This window comes from Eurytemora carolleeae, unplaced genomic scaffold (genome assembly GCF_000591075.1).
Source record: "Eurytemora carolleeae unplaced genomic scaffold, Eaff_2.0 scaffold682, whole genome shotgun sequence".
Taxonomy (NCBI): Eukaryota; Metazoa; Arthropoda; class Copepoda; order Calanoida; family Temoridae; genus Eurytemora; species Eurytemora carolleeae.
Genome location: NW_019396724.1, coordinates 167,099 through 185,595, shown reverse-complemented (window position 1 = coordinate 185,595; position 18,497 = coordinate 167,099). Strand labels below are relative to the sequence as shown.

The 18,497-nt window shown below is 33.7% G+C and overlaps 2 protein-coding genes and 1 long non-coding RNA gene across 3 annotated transcripts in view; 1 reads left to right on the top strand and 2 right to left on the bottom strand.

The window, feature by feature from the left end:
- Window positions 1-1,014: 1,014 nt before the first annotated feature.
- The window catches only part of LOC111707826 (uncharacterized), a gene marked incomplete at its 5' end in the record, with an annotated part of 19,851 nt that continues 2,368 nt past the window's right edge, over window positions 1,015-18,497 (top strand). Inside the window, 5 exon segments of the mRNA XM_023480987.1 lie at window positions 1,015-1,084; window positions 1,298-1,498; window positions 15,811-16,020; window positions 17,125-17,378; window positions 18,204-18,272. Of these exon segments, the coding sequence (XP_023336755.1) occupies window positions 1,015-1,084; window positions 1,298-1,498; window positions 15,811-16,020; window positions 17,125-17,378; window positions 18,204-18,272 (804 nt within the window).
- Window positions 2,043-4,036, bottom strand: LOC111707827 (MPN domain-containing protein). The gene is made up of 3 exons (XM_023480988.1): window positions 3,844-4,036; window positions 2,665-3,058; window positions 2,043-2,254 (listed from the first exon to the last, which is right to left on the bottom strand). Exons 1-3 carry the CDS (start codon window positions 4,015-4,017, stop codon window positions 2,058-2,060), a joined length of 765 nt encoding a protein of 254 aa, XP_023336756.1. The 5' UTR covers window positions 4,018-4,036; the 3' UTR covers window positions 2,043-2,057.
- LOC111707828 (uncharacterized) lies at window positions 6,839-9,444 on the bottom strand. The gene is made up of 3 exons (XR_002766536.1): window positions 9,329-9,444; window positions 8,130-8,205; window positions 6,839-6,932 (listed from the first exon to the last, which is right to left on the bottom strand). It is a non-coding gene; the product is annotated as an uncharacterized LOC111707828 (long non-coding RNA).

The following is an 18,497-nucleotide window of genomic DNA, read 5'->3' as shown; positions in this document are numbered from 1 at the left end:
AATCGTTCATTAGGAAATTACCATACTTGCCTGTTGAGATTTGATTTCCATGTTTTCAGTTCAGTTAACCCAAATCAGAGAAATTAAGGTTTTTCTACCAAGTACATTTATGTATTGACTTAATGGACACAATTGAACAAGGGGTCTATAAATACAATTACAAATCTGATCAACTTCTGCCGCTGTTTCAAGGGGTTCCAGTGGAATTAATTCAAAACAGTCTTTTTTAGATCCCCCCCCCCACACACTTCCTGGAATAATTCCTATTAATGTTTATTGTCCGATAAACTTGAATGAAATGCATTTAATTTGATTTTAACGTAAATCTAGAACTTCTTGTTTAAAAATGTATACTTTCAAAGAACCAGCAACCCCCCCCCCCCCCATAGTTCTGAAACAAATTTACTACCTATTTTTAACACCAAATCTGTGAATAGGACGATATCAAAATAATCTTTGTTGTTAAAAAATAGTATAATTACCATTAGCTTAAAATTCACCTTTTTAAGTTGAATGGGTTGTGCACACTGATACTGATATATATTCATTTGCTGTTTATATATTTATTTGCTGTTTTTTTATATTCCTTTGTTATTTTGTATATTCATTTGTTATTTTTTATATTCATTTGCTGTTTATATATTCATTTGTTGTATTTTTTTATATTCATTTGCTGTTTTTATATCCATTGCTGTTTTTAAATCCATTGCTGTTTTTTATATTCACTTGTTTTTGTTTTTTATATTGATTTGCTGTTTTTTTATTTCAATTTCAATTTCATGATAACACTAGTTTAACAGTTGTCTCCATTTTCCACAGAATTATGGATTCCCCATGTTTAATTTCTGTGGCTATATAATTTAATCTCTTTTTTTGTCAAAATAAGTGAAATGGATTTCTGCACACTGCTGTTTTTTTCCCATATTCATTTGAATGTAAAAGAAAATCACATTCACATTCCACAGTTTTCATTTTCTTCGACTTTTTTAATCTAATTCATTATTTTTTGTTTAGATTGATGAGAACAGATTATTTGAGGAATTTATTTCTCTTGTGGATAATCCGCTGAATGCATCGAATCCAGGTAAAAAAAAAAAAAAAACTATTCCCGGATCCGGATCCAGTGTGGGAAAAGTATGTACGTAATCTGGATCAAGATTAGAAAAAATATGTCGATTCAAATTTAATTTTTTTTAAAACGCAAAATTACTTACTTTTTTGCCTGTTTTTTTGCATTACAAATAATTAGTTAATTTGTTTAGACCATTTATGATTTTTATTTCTTGTTTTATTTTAGAAACAGAAGAGGACACTATAGGTGATCCTTCATATAGCCACACACCTTCCCACCCTCGCAGGTCCTCCCTGCCATCCCACCCTCGCGCTTCTCCCCTCCCCCACACAGTAACCTCTGAGGAGGCTCTTCCAGCAGAGAGACCAAGTTCTGATCAAGAAAGACTGAAAACTACACAGAAGAAGATTTTCTACTCTTCACTAGGTTAGATTATGTTCAATCTAGACGTTTAATCCCCCCCCCCCTCATTTAATCTGTATAAGAGGTCAGTGCTTAGGATTAATTTAATTTTGATGCAGTAATATTTTCAAATTTTTTTATTTCTTTTTTTGCCAAAACTCGATGAGCCCTTCAGAGATAAGGAAACTTTTAATAATCTCTCTGTTTGTAACAGTTCAGATTTGGGGTTTGAAGGCAAAACGTTTTGTTTTTACAGATTGTGGTTGATCCGTGGATCCGTATATATTTGTTATACATATAGTATTTTCTTCGTCTCTCTTAACCCCCTTTTTTTAAAGAAAAATAAAATAATTTTTTTTAAATTTCTTATTTTTCATTTTTTTTTCTATTAAAATTTATAGATGTCCCCCCCCAGGGGGGAAAGAATTTTATAGACCCCTGACAAATTCTTTCAAATAGAAAAAAAAATCAGCATACTTACAAAACATAGGTTCCCTTGAAATCAGTAATTTTTAAAACTTGTATCTTCAGAACCATTCAGCGGTATATAAAACATGCTGGAAAATTTCTGGATCAATTATTTTTAGAAATTTTTCCCCCCACCCACCTGCACTTCTGGGTCTGATTGATGTTGGTTATGAAGATGAGAGGGTTGAGATCCAGGTTGAACGCCTCCAGGATGTAAAGGATGAGTGTGTTGACCTCCAGGTTGTAGAGGATGAGGGACACCGTGGACAGGAATAATATCCAACTGACCAGCTGACGACGGTACACTGTGACCTATGCAATTTTATAATTATATTTATTTTGAAAATTAAAGAAATCATTTGCGCAGTTTTTTTTTTTTGGGGGGGGGGGAGGTCAAAATTTATCATCAACTGCATGTCGACATTTTCTCCCCCTTTTTAAAACGAATGACTAACAAATCATTCGAAAAAAATTATATAATTCGAAGTAATTATATGTAAAGTCCTAAAAAAATCAAATTACATAAAATACATAAAAAACCCGTTCTTAACTTTCCTGAAAGTAATCTGCAATTATAAAAGAATTTATTCACAAAATGAAAAATAAACAAAAGATCATTCTTTAAGAGTAAAAAAAATTCGTTATATTGCAAATTTTCACCTTTTTTGGAGAAAATAAAGGAGATTCGAAAAAAAATTTTACTTTAACTAACATCCTGTTACCTGCTAGGGAGTTTGATAACGCAGTCAATGCTTGCGCTGCCTCATTTTTAGCAGTTTCCGCTTCGCGTTGTGATCTCCGCTTTAACCAAATATTCTTGAAATAATCCATTTTTCTCCCTTTATACTTGATACTCGCCCACCCACACCCAGACTTCTTGGCAGGGTTAATTATCTTCTTGCAGTATATCGCCCAGGCACTAGGGTTATTAAACACTAATCCGGTCTCCACCGATCGAATTTTTCCGATCGGGAGAAGATCGCCCCGGAATGATTGTCCAAGATAATCGATCGAGAGAACACCGTCTCCGGGTTCAATTAATCCCTCGCTGAGAAGGATTGAAAGAGTTAGTTTATTAGATTTTCCATCTTCACTTTCCCCAGCACCATCTTCACCCTACACTCACAGAATAATAATATTTTTTAGATGGGTGGGAGAGGGGGTTAAATGGATATCCTTGGCATAAATATGTACATTATTTGTCCACACCCCCAATTTAGTCAATTATTTTTAAGACCAAAAATTATTTCAGAAATTGATAAATAAATTTAAAAACAATACTTCATAATATACTAGAACATTTTTTTTCAGCTGGCCATCACTGAGGTAGGGGGCGGGGGCCGGGGGCTATCCGTTTTAGGGGGGCATTTTCATAATTTTGTAATTAGAATTAGTTATTGAGGTTAAATTTTGATGATGTCTTACATGCATTGTTTCTTTATCATGTATTTTTTATATACATGCTTTAAAAAGACAATTTCATAGATATAGTAATACTACGTATTTCTAAACCTGGCCATGTTAGCTTGAGGTTAACGTTTAGTAATTTCCTAGTATAAGATTTTTGGACACCCCCAACCCTTCTATCAATTTTGTGCATGCATCTAATATGTACACATGGCCGGGTATAATTGGTCATGTGGCCGCTTTGCCGGGCCCCTAGTCTGTCCTAGCCGCGTCGCTCGGCCCCCCTGGAATGTCCTTGTCGCAGCGCTCGGTCAAGAAATTGTCTAAACCTAACCTAATCCTAATGTAATACAAAATAAATAATGATAATAATTTGGCTGAAAATTTGTTGGTCATGTACAAATTGAAATAAGGGGGGGGGGGAGTCCAAAAATCGTATAATTTCCGGACCCTAACGTTTTCTTCTAAGATTAAAATGATTATTAAATATCTTCCTGGTTTGACTCGTTATGAAGATCTGAATCGGTTTGCTCCGTGTCAGATGAATCCTCCTGCTCCATACTGAACCTAGCGCTGGAATACTCTCCACTATTCCTGTCTCCTGCTCCCCGGGCTTGCTGTAGAAACTGGGGGATAGATAGGATTTGTGGATGTCCTTTATCCATCATGCAACAAGATAGTCTGAAACTATGAACAAGATAGTCTGAAACTATGAACAAGATAGTCTGAAACTATGAACAATTAAGTTTTATGATACACAACCATCAAAGTTAAGTAATTAAGATATTTGGTCTNCCCCATCATATCAATTTTGTACTTTGTCATTCATTTTTATCAATTTTTAGGTAGTTTTTAAAAAGCTGGTCATGTTGTCGCCTTGACCCCGAGCCGCGGCATGATCGGCCTCCTAGCCGCAGCACTCGACCCAGAGAGTGGGTAATTTCCTAGAGAACGATTTTTGGCCACCCCCCTTACTATAAATTTTATAAGCGCATCTCATATTTAACTCAAGGATTAATTGTTGGTCATGTGAGCGCAACGCCCGGCCGAGCCCCACGGCTAGAACCGGCCAGGGGGCCGAGCGCTTTGGCCATGACCAACTTTATCTACGTGTTAAATATAAGATGCATGTACAAATTTGATAGGAGGGGGAAGGGGAGGGGGCAGAAATCGTTATCAACGAAATTACCAAATCGTATATACAAAAATCGTTCAATATAGGACAGGCCCCAATGATCCATGTACAAAGATGAAAGGAGAGGGGTTCAGGAAATCGTTCTCTAGGAAATTAATACCAAATATTAACTTCGATCTCAACATAACAAAAGTCCGATTGATTAGAATGTTTATTCTTTTGACTACTTTTATCAGTCTTGAAGGTCATTACTTTCTGGTAATCAGTAAACTTCTGATCTCATCTGATATAATCCGGTTTGGCATCAATATTTTTATCTACCTGCCGAAAGTGATCAAATTTTCTGCGTTTACGCATGCGTCAAGTCGGCTCTCAGTGCGCAGGCGTCAATTTTATAAACATTGTGCACAGAGACCTCTGGCGGATTTTAAACAAACTATAAACAAGATCGGTGTAAGATTTTTATTTAATTACGCAAGCACACATTTTTGTAAGAATATAAACACCCTTACAGAAAAATAAACAAGCAAAATTGTTGAGAATATAAATTCTCTTAGAAGAATTGTGCAAATGGGATGGTTTAGAACGTCGTGGCCGCGCAATCCAGACCATAAAAATGTTTTCTTTGAAAAAAAGATTAAATTTCTCAAAAATTCAAATGTCTCGAAAAATTTTTCATATGTGTAAAATTGCAGCTTACAACATTTGAAAAATTGAAAGAAGAGGATCAGTTTAAATTTTTAAAGTTGTAAATTATGGCAAATAAAGGTTCTAAAAGGTTAAACGTTTAAGTTTGCAATTATAGCGCCATGTTTTCAATTTTTTTTGTCTGAATTTTGACCTTGGTTCATGTTCTCTGTGGGCGCGCAGTGTAAGATGCGCATGCGCACTAGATTAACAAACAGCTCACGACGTAGTAGTTTCAGTACAGCCGCCTTATATAGTGTATTACACCATTCAAACAAACTTAGACAGCCACAGCCTGACAGCAACTGTCAGCTGTTGAATTGTATTGCGGTCGACTGTTAACTGTCATACACTGTGAACAAGATATTAACAGTGACGAAATACGCCAGGATTGCGTAAATATTTCTGGAAGTAAAACAGTGACGCAATTCATTAGATTATTCCTGAGATAATTCAGTTTTCTACGTTACACGAGTGCATTCATGCCTTTCTATGCCAAGAATGACCTCATTGCCCATTTTTGCCCGGATTGGGGTAGGCGGGGCCACACAGTCCAGCCCTCTACAATCTTTCTTCGAAGGGTCTGATTTCCAAACTGAAATGGAATTCTACAGTGAACAAGAAAAAAAGGTAGTTTTATAAAAAATATTATTAATTTTGACTTTAATATTGATCCGTCATATTATCTGAGTGAAATTTACTGCTTTCAATTAATGATATTTTATTTTTAGAGTGATGAGAATAAAGTAAATTTCAACAGTGATCTATTAACTCTCTCAGTCTCTACACATAAGGTACATTTTTAGCCCTCTTGAATTCTATGTATAATTTAATATGAAAATATATGGGTTTTAATGGGGGGTCGACGCAGGCTTATCCCCCCCCCAAAAAAAATAACCTTTCAATCGCTAATTCTATCTCATTCTGTTGAATCTTGTGGAACTAGTTTAACGCGGCCAGGCATCGTCTTCCACAACATCTCGTTTTATTTTTGATCAATTTTTATGAAATTTTGGAAAACAATAAATAACATTTTCCAAACAATTTTTCAAAAAATTTCACTTTTACCTAAAAAAAAAGTTTTTTTGTGGATTTTTTTCCCCGTGTTCCAAACATATTTATAAATTTTTAAATAAAATTCAAATTTTTCATGCCTAAAATTCGAAGCACACAAAAATGAAAAAAATGTCCAAAACATCGATATTCATGGTTTTTTTCTCTCACCCTGTGTGTTTTTCCGTTTAAGAATCATACAAAAGATCCGTTCCTGACAACTTGATTTTTGCCAATGCTCCTGTAGTTAGGGTTGAAATATAAAGGGACTGTGAGCGTAATTTCGAGTGACTCTTTATGCAACAATGGCAATGCCAGATTCACAACGTTACCCTCGAAACCTTTATCTGATCAATAATGTGGAAGATATTGAAGTTTTTACGGGTGTAGAGGTGACAGATTCTAATACATCTTCTATGTTTTCCATTAAAACACATAAGATGGAAGTTTCTAAATGGTTGAGTGGTAGATTAACTATAGCAAGACTCAGCAATTCTATTACATCATGTAAAACAAACCCTTGCACTTGAGCAAGATGAAATTCGCAAATTTCATTGAATTCCACAAAAATAGAAAGTCAAAATTAGTAGTTAAAAATAAAACCGAATTCATAAGTTTCCACTAATGATAAAACAATGTTTGAACCTGCAAGATATCCACAAACATCTTCATCTGCCAAATGGGAATGTAGATCCAGCACAAGAATAGCTAAACAAAAAAATGTTCAAGGATTTTTATAGGCTTGAGAAAAAGTGAAAATGGGAGTTTATATATATCATTTCTGTCAAGAAAACCGAAATAAATATTACCTATACCTTAAAAAACAGAAACAGTGGGAAATATTTCTAGAAGAAAACATTGCATGATGTTGAACGAAACAGTGGGAAATATTTATAGAAGAAAACGTTGCATGATGTTGAAACAGAAACAGTGGGAAATATTTCTAGAAGCAAACATAACCTGATGTTGAAACAGAAACTGTGGGAAATATTTCTAGAAGCAAACATTATCTGATGTTGAAACAGAAACAGTGGATAATATGTCTAGAAGCAAACATAACCTGATGTTGAAACAGAAACAGTGGAAATATATCCATAAGAAATTATTACCTGATGTAAAAAGAGTAACAGTGGGAAATATTTCTAGAAGCAAACATAACCTGATGCTGAAACAGAAACTGTGGGAAATATTTCTAGAAGCAAACATTACCTAATGTTGAAACAGAAACAGTGGATAATATGTCTAGAAGCAAACATAACCTGATGTTGAAACAGAAACAGTGGAAATATTTCTAGAAGCAAACATTATCTGATGTTGAAACAGAAACAGTGGAAATATTTTTAGAAGAAATCATTACCAAATGTTGAAGCAAAAACAGTGATGATATAATTAGAAGAAATCGTTACCAAATGTTAAAGGAGAAACAGTAGATAATATTTCTAGAAGCAAACATTACCTGATTATGAAGGAGAAACAGTGGGAAATATTTCTAGAAGAACAGGTTACCTGATGTTGAAACAGAAACAGTGGATAATATTTCTAGAAGAACAGGTTACCTGATGTTGAAAGAGAAACAGTGGATAATATTTCTAGAAGAACAGGTTACCTGATGTTGAAACAGAAACAGTGGATAATATTTCTAGAAGAACGGGTTACCTGATGTTGAAACAGAAACAGTGGATAATATTTCTATAAGAACAGGTTACCTGATGTTGAAACAGAAACAGTGGATAATATTTCTAGAAGAACAGGTTACCTGATGTTGAAACAGAAACAGTGGATAATATTTCTAGAAGAACAGGTTACCTGATGTTGAAACAGAAACAGTGGATAATATTTCTATAAGAAAGGTTACCTGATGTTGAAACAGAAACAGTGGATAATATTTCTAGAAGAACAGGTTACCTGATGTTGAAACAGAAACAGTGAAGGGTTGGATTTTCCCATCCATGAGAAAGGTTTCAAGCTCCACATGGAATTCCTAAACAATTGTTTGAGTCACTAAAATAATGGTTGATCCATTAGGTTGGGATGGGAAACATAATTGATCCTGGACAAAATTTGTCCAACCCCAGTTCAAACATGTTGTTCTTTGGTTGTACTCTCTCTGATATGCACATAAGCAAATTTTTAAAATATGTCTGCTATCAATGCATTGGACAGATTTGGGATTTAGGATTTGAACTTAGATAAAAATTTTATTTTTAAACTTTGGTCGATATTTTCCCACTTGGATTCGGATCCATGGATGCTATTTAATAGATCATAAGAGATTCATCAGAGGGACTGTAGTAGTATTTTCAGAAGACTGCCATTTAATAAGTAAAAATGAGGAAGATAACGTCCGTTTCCTGTCCTGAGCTGGGAACTTTTGAATGATGGATATCGGGATTAATGCTTGATCCACTCTTTTTCTAAATCTCGAGATTAAATAATGCTTGTTCTCTTTTTTTTAAATCTCCAGAGCTGGGAACTTTTGAATTGTGGATAACGGGATTAAGGCTTAATCCACTCTTTTTCTTAATCTCCAGATTAACATAATCTTGCAAGATTATCTTAAAAGTGTATGAAAAACGATAAAATTCAAATTAATATTTAATCATCTGAGAAACTGTAGTAGCCAATCAGAGAAAAGTGGGCAACCAATGAGAAAACAGAAATATTCTCATTGGAGAAAACAATTAACGGATATCCAAGGAGAGAGAAAAAGAGTGGATTAAGGACTAAAATGAAAAGTTTCCACAGTGGATATTCGGATCAAGAAGTCAGGATTAAAGTTTATCCATTCTAAAGTTTTCAGCTCAGATTAATGAACCGATCGGGATTAAGGATATCCCAATCAAAAGTTTTCAGCTCAGAACAGATTTAAGTACGCTAAAATTCCTTCATTTCTTTATCTGCAGAACAAATCCATCAGTCAATTGAAAATAGAACCGCAATTTAAAAAATAATCTATTTCCAAATAGTAAACAGGTATAATTCCATCGTTTTCCTCAGTCGAGGGTTTACTTGTGAATCGAAAATTATATATCGAATATGGACGGTCATTTTAAATTGCGTTAAAATCCCTTTAACCCAGGTTCAGATGAAGAAACCAACTCTACCTTGGGCTGTGAGATAGCTTGTGGTATCTGGTTGTGTTTAATTATTTGTTTATTAGTTGCCTCCTCCAGCTGGTGCACAGGAGGGTCCAGAATCTAAATATAAAGAGAAAGATATTGTTAAAATGAGAGATTAAGATAAAAAAATTAGAAAATCAACAATTTAAATTCTAAAATTTTTTGTATTCACGCAAACAAATTTTAAATTGCTGAAAAATTCTTTATTTATAACTTGATTGTTAGTTCTAAATGCAAATATTATTAAGGTGCCATTAAAATTTTATAAACCATACAATTTTTAAATAAATCAATACCAACAAATAAATTAATCTTAATTGATCGAAAAAAAATTGATTATTAAAATCACGTAAGTTGTCACTTTTATCGTAGGACTTCAATTAAAAAAATTGACCAGGGGTGTATGTATTGCATATAAATATTGTCCCCCTCTCTTCTCTGCATTGTTCTACCACCCCTCCTTTCCCCGCGTTCTTCTCTTCGCTAACTATTCTCCACTTTGTTCTCTCTCACCTATCTGTGTCAGCAAAGTTGCGACGTAATTTAATCTTCTAAAATAATTATCTGGGTGTGAGTCACGTTATATGTACACTACGCAGTGTGCATGGTGCATTGTGTACAAATTACATCATAGTATTACTGCTAGGCCATTTTTAAATTGTGTCATTTTACACAACCCCCCCTTTCCTCTCTTTCATGAGTATATGCTAAAATTATTTTTTTACGCTGCGAGAGGAATGAATCAGTTTCAAAATTCAGTAGTTTTCCATTAAATAATACAGGAGTTGAGTCCTTGTCACAAACTTTACAATCCCTATATCTTTGCAACCCGACTTTGTAGACCTTTGATATTTCAAAGTTAGAATTGTGATAGACAAGATAGTCTAAATTTTGGAATTTGACAGATTTACTCTAAAATCAGAAGTTGCAAAGATATAGGGAATAGACAATTGTTTTTTGACAAGAATGCAGTTTCTTTTTATAGCACAATATGCGTGGGGGGGGGGTACTGAACAGGTTATATTTATAAATAAATAAAAAAAAACTTTATTTTTGTATTTTGTATATTTTATTACGGTTAGCTAGGTTTAAAGACACTTTATATATGGATGTCTAAATTATTTTCCATAATGGAATATCTTTCTTTTTAAATATAAATTCAACTATCAGGGAAATTCCCTGATTGATAGAGTTTGGTTGAAACATGACGAAATCTTTATATTTTCGAACAATGCCTTTGACCCCTCCCGGTAGCACATAAATCGTGTACTGTTCATACCTCCTCTTCTTTCTTCCAAAACAATGACCTTATTTCAAGAAATTCAATTTCTTGATTCGTCATTTTATTGAAGCAATTCACAAATATAGATCAAATATCATTTACAGGGTCATCAACCTAACAATCCTTTATTTTCACATTGTTTCTTTTCATGCAATTTATTCCTTTTTACTTTAATTTCTTCCGAGTGGTCTTTATTTAGATCGTTTTTTTTTATATTTTTTGCCATTCTTTATATCTTTATTTTAAATTCAAAATTATTTATCTCTTGGTAGTTTCTCTTTTTTAGTGGTCTTTAGTCAAAGTGCTTGCCATTTTAGTTCCGTCCGAACTTTTGTTTTAGTTTTTGAAAAGTTTTTAGTTCTATTTCTCTTATCTTTGCAACCTGATTTTGTAAATTCTAAATATTTCAAATTAATGTATCTATGTAGTAATTCATGATAGAAAAATTATAGGTCTTCGATATCTATTTGTAAAGATAAAATTATCAGAAAATTACATTTTAACCGAGAAATCAGTTGCTTTCTTCTGTATAGCCATCTTGATGTCATCCTTCCCATCTTGTTAAAATTTTTTTATAGCTTTTCTTAGGCATATTTTTTATTTATAAAGCTTTTTTATCCAAAACCCCAAAACTTAAAAAACGACAAGGGCGGAGACAGTATTTAAGTGAGAGGGGTGCTAGATTTTATTTCGGAAGAAAAAAAAATTATGATTGATATTTTTCCTGTCTAGCACTAGGTTTTCTTTCGCTTAAGAGCTATTGAGAAGCTATTTTGAAATCTCAGCAGGGGGTGCGAAGGTCCTGCCGCCCCCCTCCTGTATCCGCCCCTGAAAAAGGATGAACATTTTCATTTTCAAAATAATGTCTTTACGGTAAAATAAAATGATTTTCTCGTGAAGGAGAAGGGTTTTAATGTTTTTGATATTTTTCAAACCCCTGAATTAAAGCAAGTTTTTGCACATTTAAAATTCAAATATCTCTTATTACTCTACTACAAAGCACGAAACAAAGTATTCCGCAAAACCGCTTTATTCCGGATTTCATATCATTATGTGATGCAATGAATGTACTAGGAACCCCTATATCTTTTTTCACAAATAAACTGAACCACACTTTCTGTGATGTACATAAACAGCACAAAGTTTGTTCAAGATTCTATTTTTATGTAAATACATCTTTGATAATTCCTGGTAAACCTTCCTTGGAACTATGGATCTTAATCATAGGACCCAATATGCATTTTCTTTCAGCTAGTAACATATCGACACCGTGCACTGGAAATATTAGATTTTAACCACCCAGTGTCCAAACTTAATGAATCTAAGCCGCGTCTCAAATCCGCCAAAAACCGGTTTTAATTGAGTGACAGTTTAAATCTTGAAACATTGAATACAACTTTAAGTGGAACCAACCATATTTGAGCCGCGGTTTAAATTTAAGCCGCGGTTCAAATTCTTTAAATTCTGCTTCTGATTTACAATTTTTTAAATTAAATCAAATTGACGTAACTGATTCTTATTGTTCGCACTGATTCGTCCATTTTGAATATTCTGCAATCTGCAGCTTTGGTTTGTAAATCCTAAAATTAATTCAGTCAAAAAAAAAAATTTTTTTTAGAAGAAAATATTTTTTTTTCATGAAATTTCTGTGGCTTTCATGTAACATTCATACAGATTTGGAAATAATTTCATAAACTTAAAGAAATATAGAAAGGATGGAGTTCATTTCTTTAATAAAACAAAATTATTTAAACTTGAAATTCTTAATTTAACTATCTATCTACAGACTATTAATTAAAATAAATTAAGACAAAGATTATAAAACATCAAAACTCGAAAAACAAGAAAGCATTCGGGAGTGTTTGATTTTAAAAAATACATCTGGTAGTCTGGTTGACTGGTATTCCAGCAGTCTGGTAGTCCGGTTGTTTGGTAGTCTGGTAGTCTGATAGTCCAGTAGTTTTCTAGTCTGGTAGTCTGATAGTCAAGTAGTTTTCTAGAGTAGGTGTGGGACGGTGCTTCCCATGCCTGCCGGCGGTCTGGGGGGTTCATAACGGGACCTCTTTTTCAGATTTCTTTTCTTATAGTTCTTATAGTCTGGTAGTCTAATAGTCTTCTAGTCTGGTAGTCTGATAGTCTAGTAGTCAGGTAGTCAAGTTGTCTGGTAGTCTAGTAGTCTAGTAGTCAGGTAGTCTGGCGGTCTGGTTTTCTGATAGTCTGATTGTCTGATAGTCCGATAGTCTATTAGTTTTATAATCTAGTCTGTCTTCTAGTCTGGTAGTCTGATAGTCTAGTAGTCAAGTTGTCTGGTAGTCATAGTAGTCAGGTAGTCTTGTAGTCTAGTAGTCGGGTAGTCTGGTAGTCAAGAAGGTAGGTAGTCTGGTTGTCGGATTGTCTGATAGTCTTATTAGTTTTATAGTCTAGTAGTCTTCTAGTTTGGTAGTCTGATAGTCTGATAGTCTAGTAGTCTAGTTGTCTGGTAGTCTAGTAGTCAGGTTGTCAGAAAACAGTCTTACCGGTAAACCTCTCTGTTAGCGGATCTGTACTTTGCAAACTGCAGCAGTTAGTGTTCATCAACCCTTTGCAATATACAGTGTGTAGTTTTTTATACAAGTTCAAGGTTTAAACCGGCTTCTTTCAGTAGGTAAACATATGTTTTAGTGCAGTACTATTTTAGCTTTTCCTACAATACTTTTATTTTGATTTGATTTGATTGCACTCTGCCTATAATACAAATTTCCTAGAAAAAAATGTTCCAATTAATTCTTTGGAAAATCATGTTTTATGACATAAACTATCCTTTTCTCAGTTTTCTGAATTATCTTTGGATAGGTTGGTTCTAGTAAGACTGACTATCCTCTCTTGGATATCCTTGGATAAGTTGGTTTTAGTAAACATGACTATCCCTCTTGAATTTCCTCGGATATTTTGGTTTTAGTAAACCTGACTATCCTACCTTGAATATCATTGGATAACAATATTTGCGACTTTAACTATCCTCAATTTTATTATCCTTGGTTAAGTATCCAAGTAACGAGCGTATCAGATATCTGACTCTCCTAGCTCTGTTATTTAACCCTAAACCAAGCTGACCAAACTTTTATTAGGAATCAAACATTTGGCAAACATATTTAGTAACCTCGTGCATGGGGTTAATGATTTAGGAGTTGGGGGGGGTGGGATGGGATGGGATGGGATGGGATAGAATTAGAAATGGGAATTGTAATAGTATGAGAATTGGAATAGGTTGAGAATTGGAATAGGTTGAGAATTGGAATAGGATGAGAATTGGAATAGGATGAGAATTGGAATAGGATGGGAATTGGAATAGGATGGGAATTGGAATAGGATGGGAATTGGAATAGGGTGGGAATTGGAATAGGGTGGGAATTGGAATAGGGTGGGAATTGGAATAGGATGGGAATTGGAATAGGGTGGGAATGGGAATAGGATGAGAATTGGAATAGGGTGGGAATTGGAATAGGATGAGAATTGGAATAGGGTGGGAATTGGAATAGGATGAGAATCGGATGAAATGGGGAAAGTAAAAGAGGGAAGTAGATGAAAATAGAATGAAGGAAGAAAGGAAAGACACAAACGTTTTTCAGTCCTCTTGCAATTTGCAATTTTTAATATCACGGAAGCCTTTTGTTTCTTTTTTTTATTGTTTCAAGTTAAAACGTTCTTAGATCAGGTTTTTAAATGTATTCTGTAGTCTAGATGTTTGCAAACAAGATGCATGGATGATGCAGGCGAATTTATATTTTGCAAACTTTTTGCAAGTTGTAATTTTCATTACTTTCAATAAAAGTCCGAGTATAAAATGGCGCGGTTTGGGTTCAATCCCCTACATGTAGTGCATTGAAAGTTCAGCAAAAACATGTCTGAGGTTTCCTGAGGTTTCATTATTGTTCTCACTCTTTAACCATTAAACCCTTGAAAACTAGACGTAAACACAAAAGAAAGTGTTAATTAGAGGTAATTAATAAATCCTAGTGTCTTGCTGGTTGCCTAAACAGAAATATAAATATATTCATAGATATAATATATTCATAAATATAACTATGAATATAAATATCTTAAACAGAAATATAAATATATTCATAAATATAAATATAAATATAAATATCTGTAGATGTGACATATGACACTATAATTAGTGTTAAACAAGAGAATGCTGCATCTGCTTATGTCAATCCAAGCATATTAATTAGTTTTACTCGTTCTACATCTCATCTGTTCGGTTGAGCCAAATAAACAGAAACGGCTGAACCGAATCAGAGGTAGAAACTTTTATGTGAAGGATCGCTATTCTTTAAAGCTTGAGTTCTTTGTATGCACTTTTACAGGAATTGAGTCTTTGCCACAAACTTAAATTTCGAAAACCGATATCCCTGCAACCTGATTGAGCACCTCTTTAACATTTCAAACTTAGATTATTTGATCTAACAGAATTCATAGTTTGAAATATATAAGGGGTTTCAAAGATATAGGGATTAGAAAATCTGAGTTTTTGGCAAAAACTTGATTCCTTGGACAGATTATTCCGTGGGTCTGCATAAGATGGATATCAACACTTGATCCTAACACAACAGTTCTGACTTTAAACCAATTATGCGTGAAACAACTTTTATTTGATTTGAAAAAATCAATTCAAAGTTTTGTAATTAATAATTCTAGTTTTTCATTTTTTCTTTAAATCCAAATAAACAGAAACGGCTGAACCAAATAAACACTAATGGATAGAAATGAAAATTTGGCAATAACTGGCAATAGTTATTACTTTTTACCTTTTATGGTATATCATTTTTTCCTTTTTGCAATTAAACCCCCCAAAAAAACATGTATGCATGTCTGCTGCAACTTTTTATCTTTTTTGGCTGTTACTTTTATTTTGAACAAAGATAAAGAATTGTGAACACTTGAGTTTTTATTAGAATATACAACAACTGTTGATTATTCGATAGTATCCAAACGTACTGATAATTGGTTTCATCCCCTCAGTTTTATTGTTAAACAAAACATTTTCAAAATGGAATTTTGATAATAATTGTCTTACTATAAATATAATTTTTTTCTCATAGCGGGTTTACTTTTTTAATTTTTTACCCTTTTTTACTCTTTTACTTTTTTTAATAGGTTATGTTATACTTTTTACGTTTTTTCTGAAAATTGTTTTCTTTAGGTTCCGGTGGTGCTCCTGGTTTAAGTAGTTCAGGGCAGCGTAGATCTAGTTTATCTCCTACAGGAGGCTGGAGGTCGAGTTCACCCTCCTCGAGGATCCTCGCAACCTCGCCTAAATTGCTCGCGACCTCGCCCAAGGGATTTGGATCCTCTACGTCCTCCGGAGGATTGAGCGTCTCTCCCCTCAGCCTCCATTCTTTATCCCCTCCAGGTAGAACTTTATTTTAAGTGACTCTCGGGCATGTCCGATTAACAATTTCTAGCAAACACTTGAGGCCCTAAATCTGGAATTAGGACATCTCGTGACTAATGATACGACAGGGTATCGTTCATCGTTGCGAATCGGACCTGACACTCAATAAAATGGAGTTTTCCTTTAAATGAGGTCTACACTCGACATTCTACAAGCCTTTCAATCTATTGGGGATAATTTGGTCCCCCCTACCAATATTCCCTCTCCCCTAAATCAAAAATCACTTCTTTTCTCTTCCACTACTGGGCTTTGATTTTTTACTGTTTTTAATATTTATTTTTATTCTTAAAAATGCAATTTTGTGTTACAAAAGTTTGGAGACGTGGGAAAACTTATTGAAACACATTTTGCTTCCAAATTTTATTCCTTTGTAAAAATATATTTCTTCTTAAGGATTTTTTTTTAAATTAGAAAAAACAATGCGTAGAAAGGAAATCTGTTTATATAATTGTATAATTAAGATTTAAATTTTATAATTATATCATTTAAATGATTAGCACGTCCGCCCCCCCAGGATTCAACCTTGAGTACTAGTTATGTTAAACTAAACATTAAATATTTATTTATTTAGAAGGCACATGTTGTTAAGACATCCAATACATAATAATATAGAGGGAGGAGGGATCCACATTATATTCAATTAGTTTTGGACGAATTGAGAAGTATGCACAAAGCATAATCCAATAAATTTGAATTAATTGACATTTTATAGTCACAACACTCTTCATTTTTTTACACTAACGACCTTGAATAGTTTTTGATTATTTTTTTCTTATTGAAAATCTTTAATCTTTGTGGATCTTTTTAAAGCATTTTTTTGAATTTACAAGCTTTGATAGAACTTTTTAAAAATATAACTTCACTTAAGTTTTCTTAGAAGCCCTTTCCATAAGGGAACTGAATACTCTAACTTTTAACTTTCTAATATCTTTCGTTGCAACCTTATGCCGTAGACATTGGATAAATTTAACTATACATTCTGCAGATTAAAGGTCAAAGTAAAAAATATATTAACCATCAGGTTTCCGAGGGATATAAAACTAACGCTTGATGTATTTGTAGAGAGACTGGCTGGTAGCTGGGTCCAGCAGGGTCGACCTCTACCTGCCATGGAGAACATAGGTCAACCTATACCTGGCCTCGAGACCTTCCAATCAGTATCCTCCCTCCCTCAAGTACATGGTGTTCCAGCCTCCAGTACTAGAACCTTCTCAAGTACATATACAGGGCATACGGTACACAAACTTTACACTAATCCGTGTACAAGTGCGCAGTACACTTTGCAACCCGTTCTAAAGCAGAAACCAAAACCCGAGGTACATATATCAGAATACATAATATCCAATATAAATATAGAGACCTGAAGGAAAATGCCTCTCCTAAAGCATTCCTGAAAACTTACCCCTTCCCTCCCCTCTAGAATCTTCTGTTCGATGATGACAAGATATTAATTGCGCAGTGTGCACCCCAGCCACCATATTTGAAAAGAATTTACGAAAATGAGGATTCCTTGGGCTCGTTAATAATAAAATTATTCACGTGTCGCTTAAAACTTTCTATATTTACATAAAAGCCTTTATTTTTTTTTATCCACAAACTGTTCTTGCATTTTTTATCAATTGTACTTTATTTTGCTGTATTTTTCTGTATTTTTCTATATTTTCCTGTATTTTCCTGTATTTTGCTGTACTACAAAAGAAGCTTGTTTCAGAGTGACTTTAAAGGAATAAAAAGATGACAGTGCTCTATATCAGAAGAAGGGAATTTCTAATTCACAAAATTTCATCATCTTTGAGCTAAATACTCTTCTTAATGTGACTAAATGCGTAATTTCATGCGACTCTCAATGCAAAGATGACTGCCAGATGCATAATGAATAATGATGCCCAAAAAGCTTTATTATCTGATAAAATATCTGAATTAGATTATCAATGTTAATGATTTTGAAAACCAATCATTTTCAATTAAAGATTTTCTTCCAAAGTGACTTGCTCATTACTACTGTAGGAAAACATGATAGAATCATATAACGGTTTTTATGTACCGTTGTTAATCGGGCATTACTATTAAGTATGAAGGGTCACTTGAAATTAGTTTTAAGAATTTTTAACATTGTTATAATAATTGATTTTGTTTCTTAGACTGGAGTTTGGGAGACAGGAGTACAACAACGGAATACAGAAAGAAGTCTGCTTAGAAAACATCTTCAGGTAGTGAAATTAACTAATAGATAAATAGATAAATAGATAAATAAATAAATAGATAGATAAATAAATAAATAAATAGATAGAATAGACAGAACAGACAGAATAGACAGAATAGACAGAACAGACAGAACAGACAGAACAGACAGAACAGACAGAACAGACAGAACAGACAGAACAGACAGAACAGACAGAACAGACAGAACAGACAGAACAGACAGAACAGACAGA

Bases quoted from the DNA above. Each gene is read 5' to 3' on its own strand.
- LOC111707827 (XM_023480988.1), bottom strand. From the start codon at position 4,017: ATGATGGATAAAGGACATCCACAAATCCTATCTATCCCCCAGTTTCTA. The intron at 3,059-3,843 runs GAAGATATTTAA...CTGTGAGTGTAG, and splicing joins TTCATAACGAGTCAAACCAG to GGTGAAGATGGTGCTGGGGA. The intron at 2,255-2,664 runs GTAACAGGATGT...AAAATTGCATAG, and splicing joins GTTATCAAACTCCCTAGCAG to GTCACAGTGTACCGTCGTCA.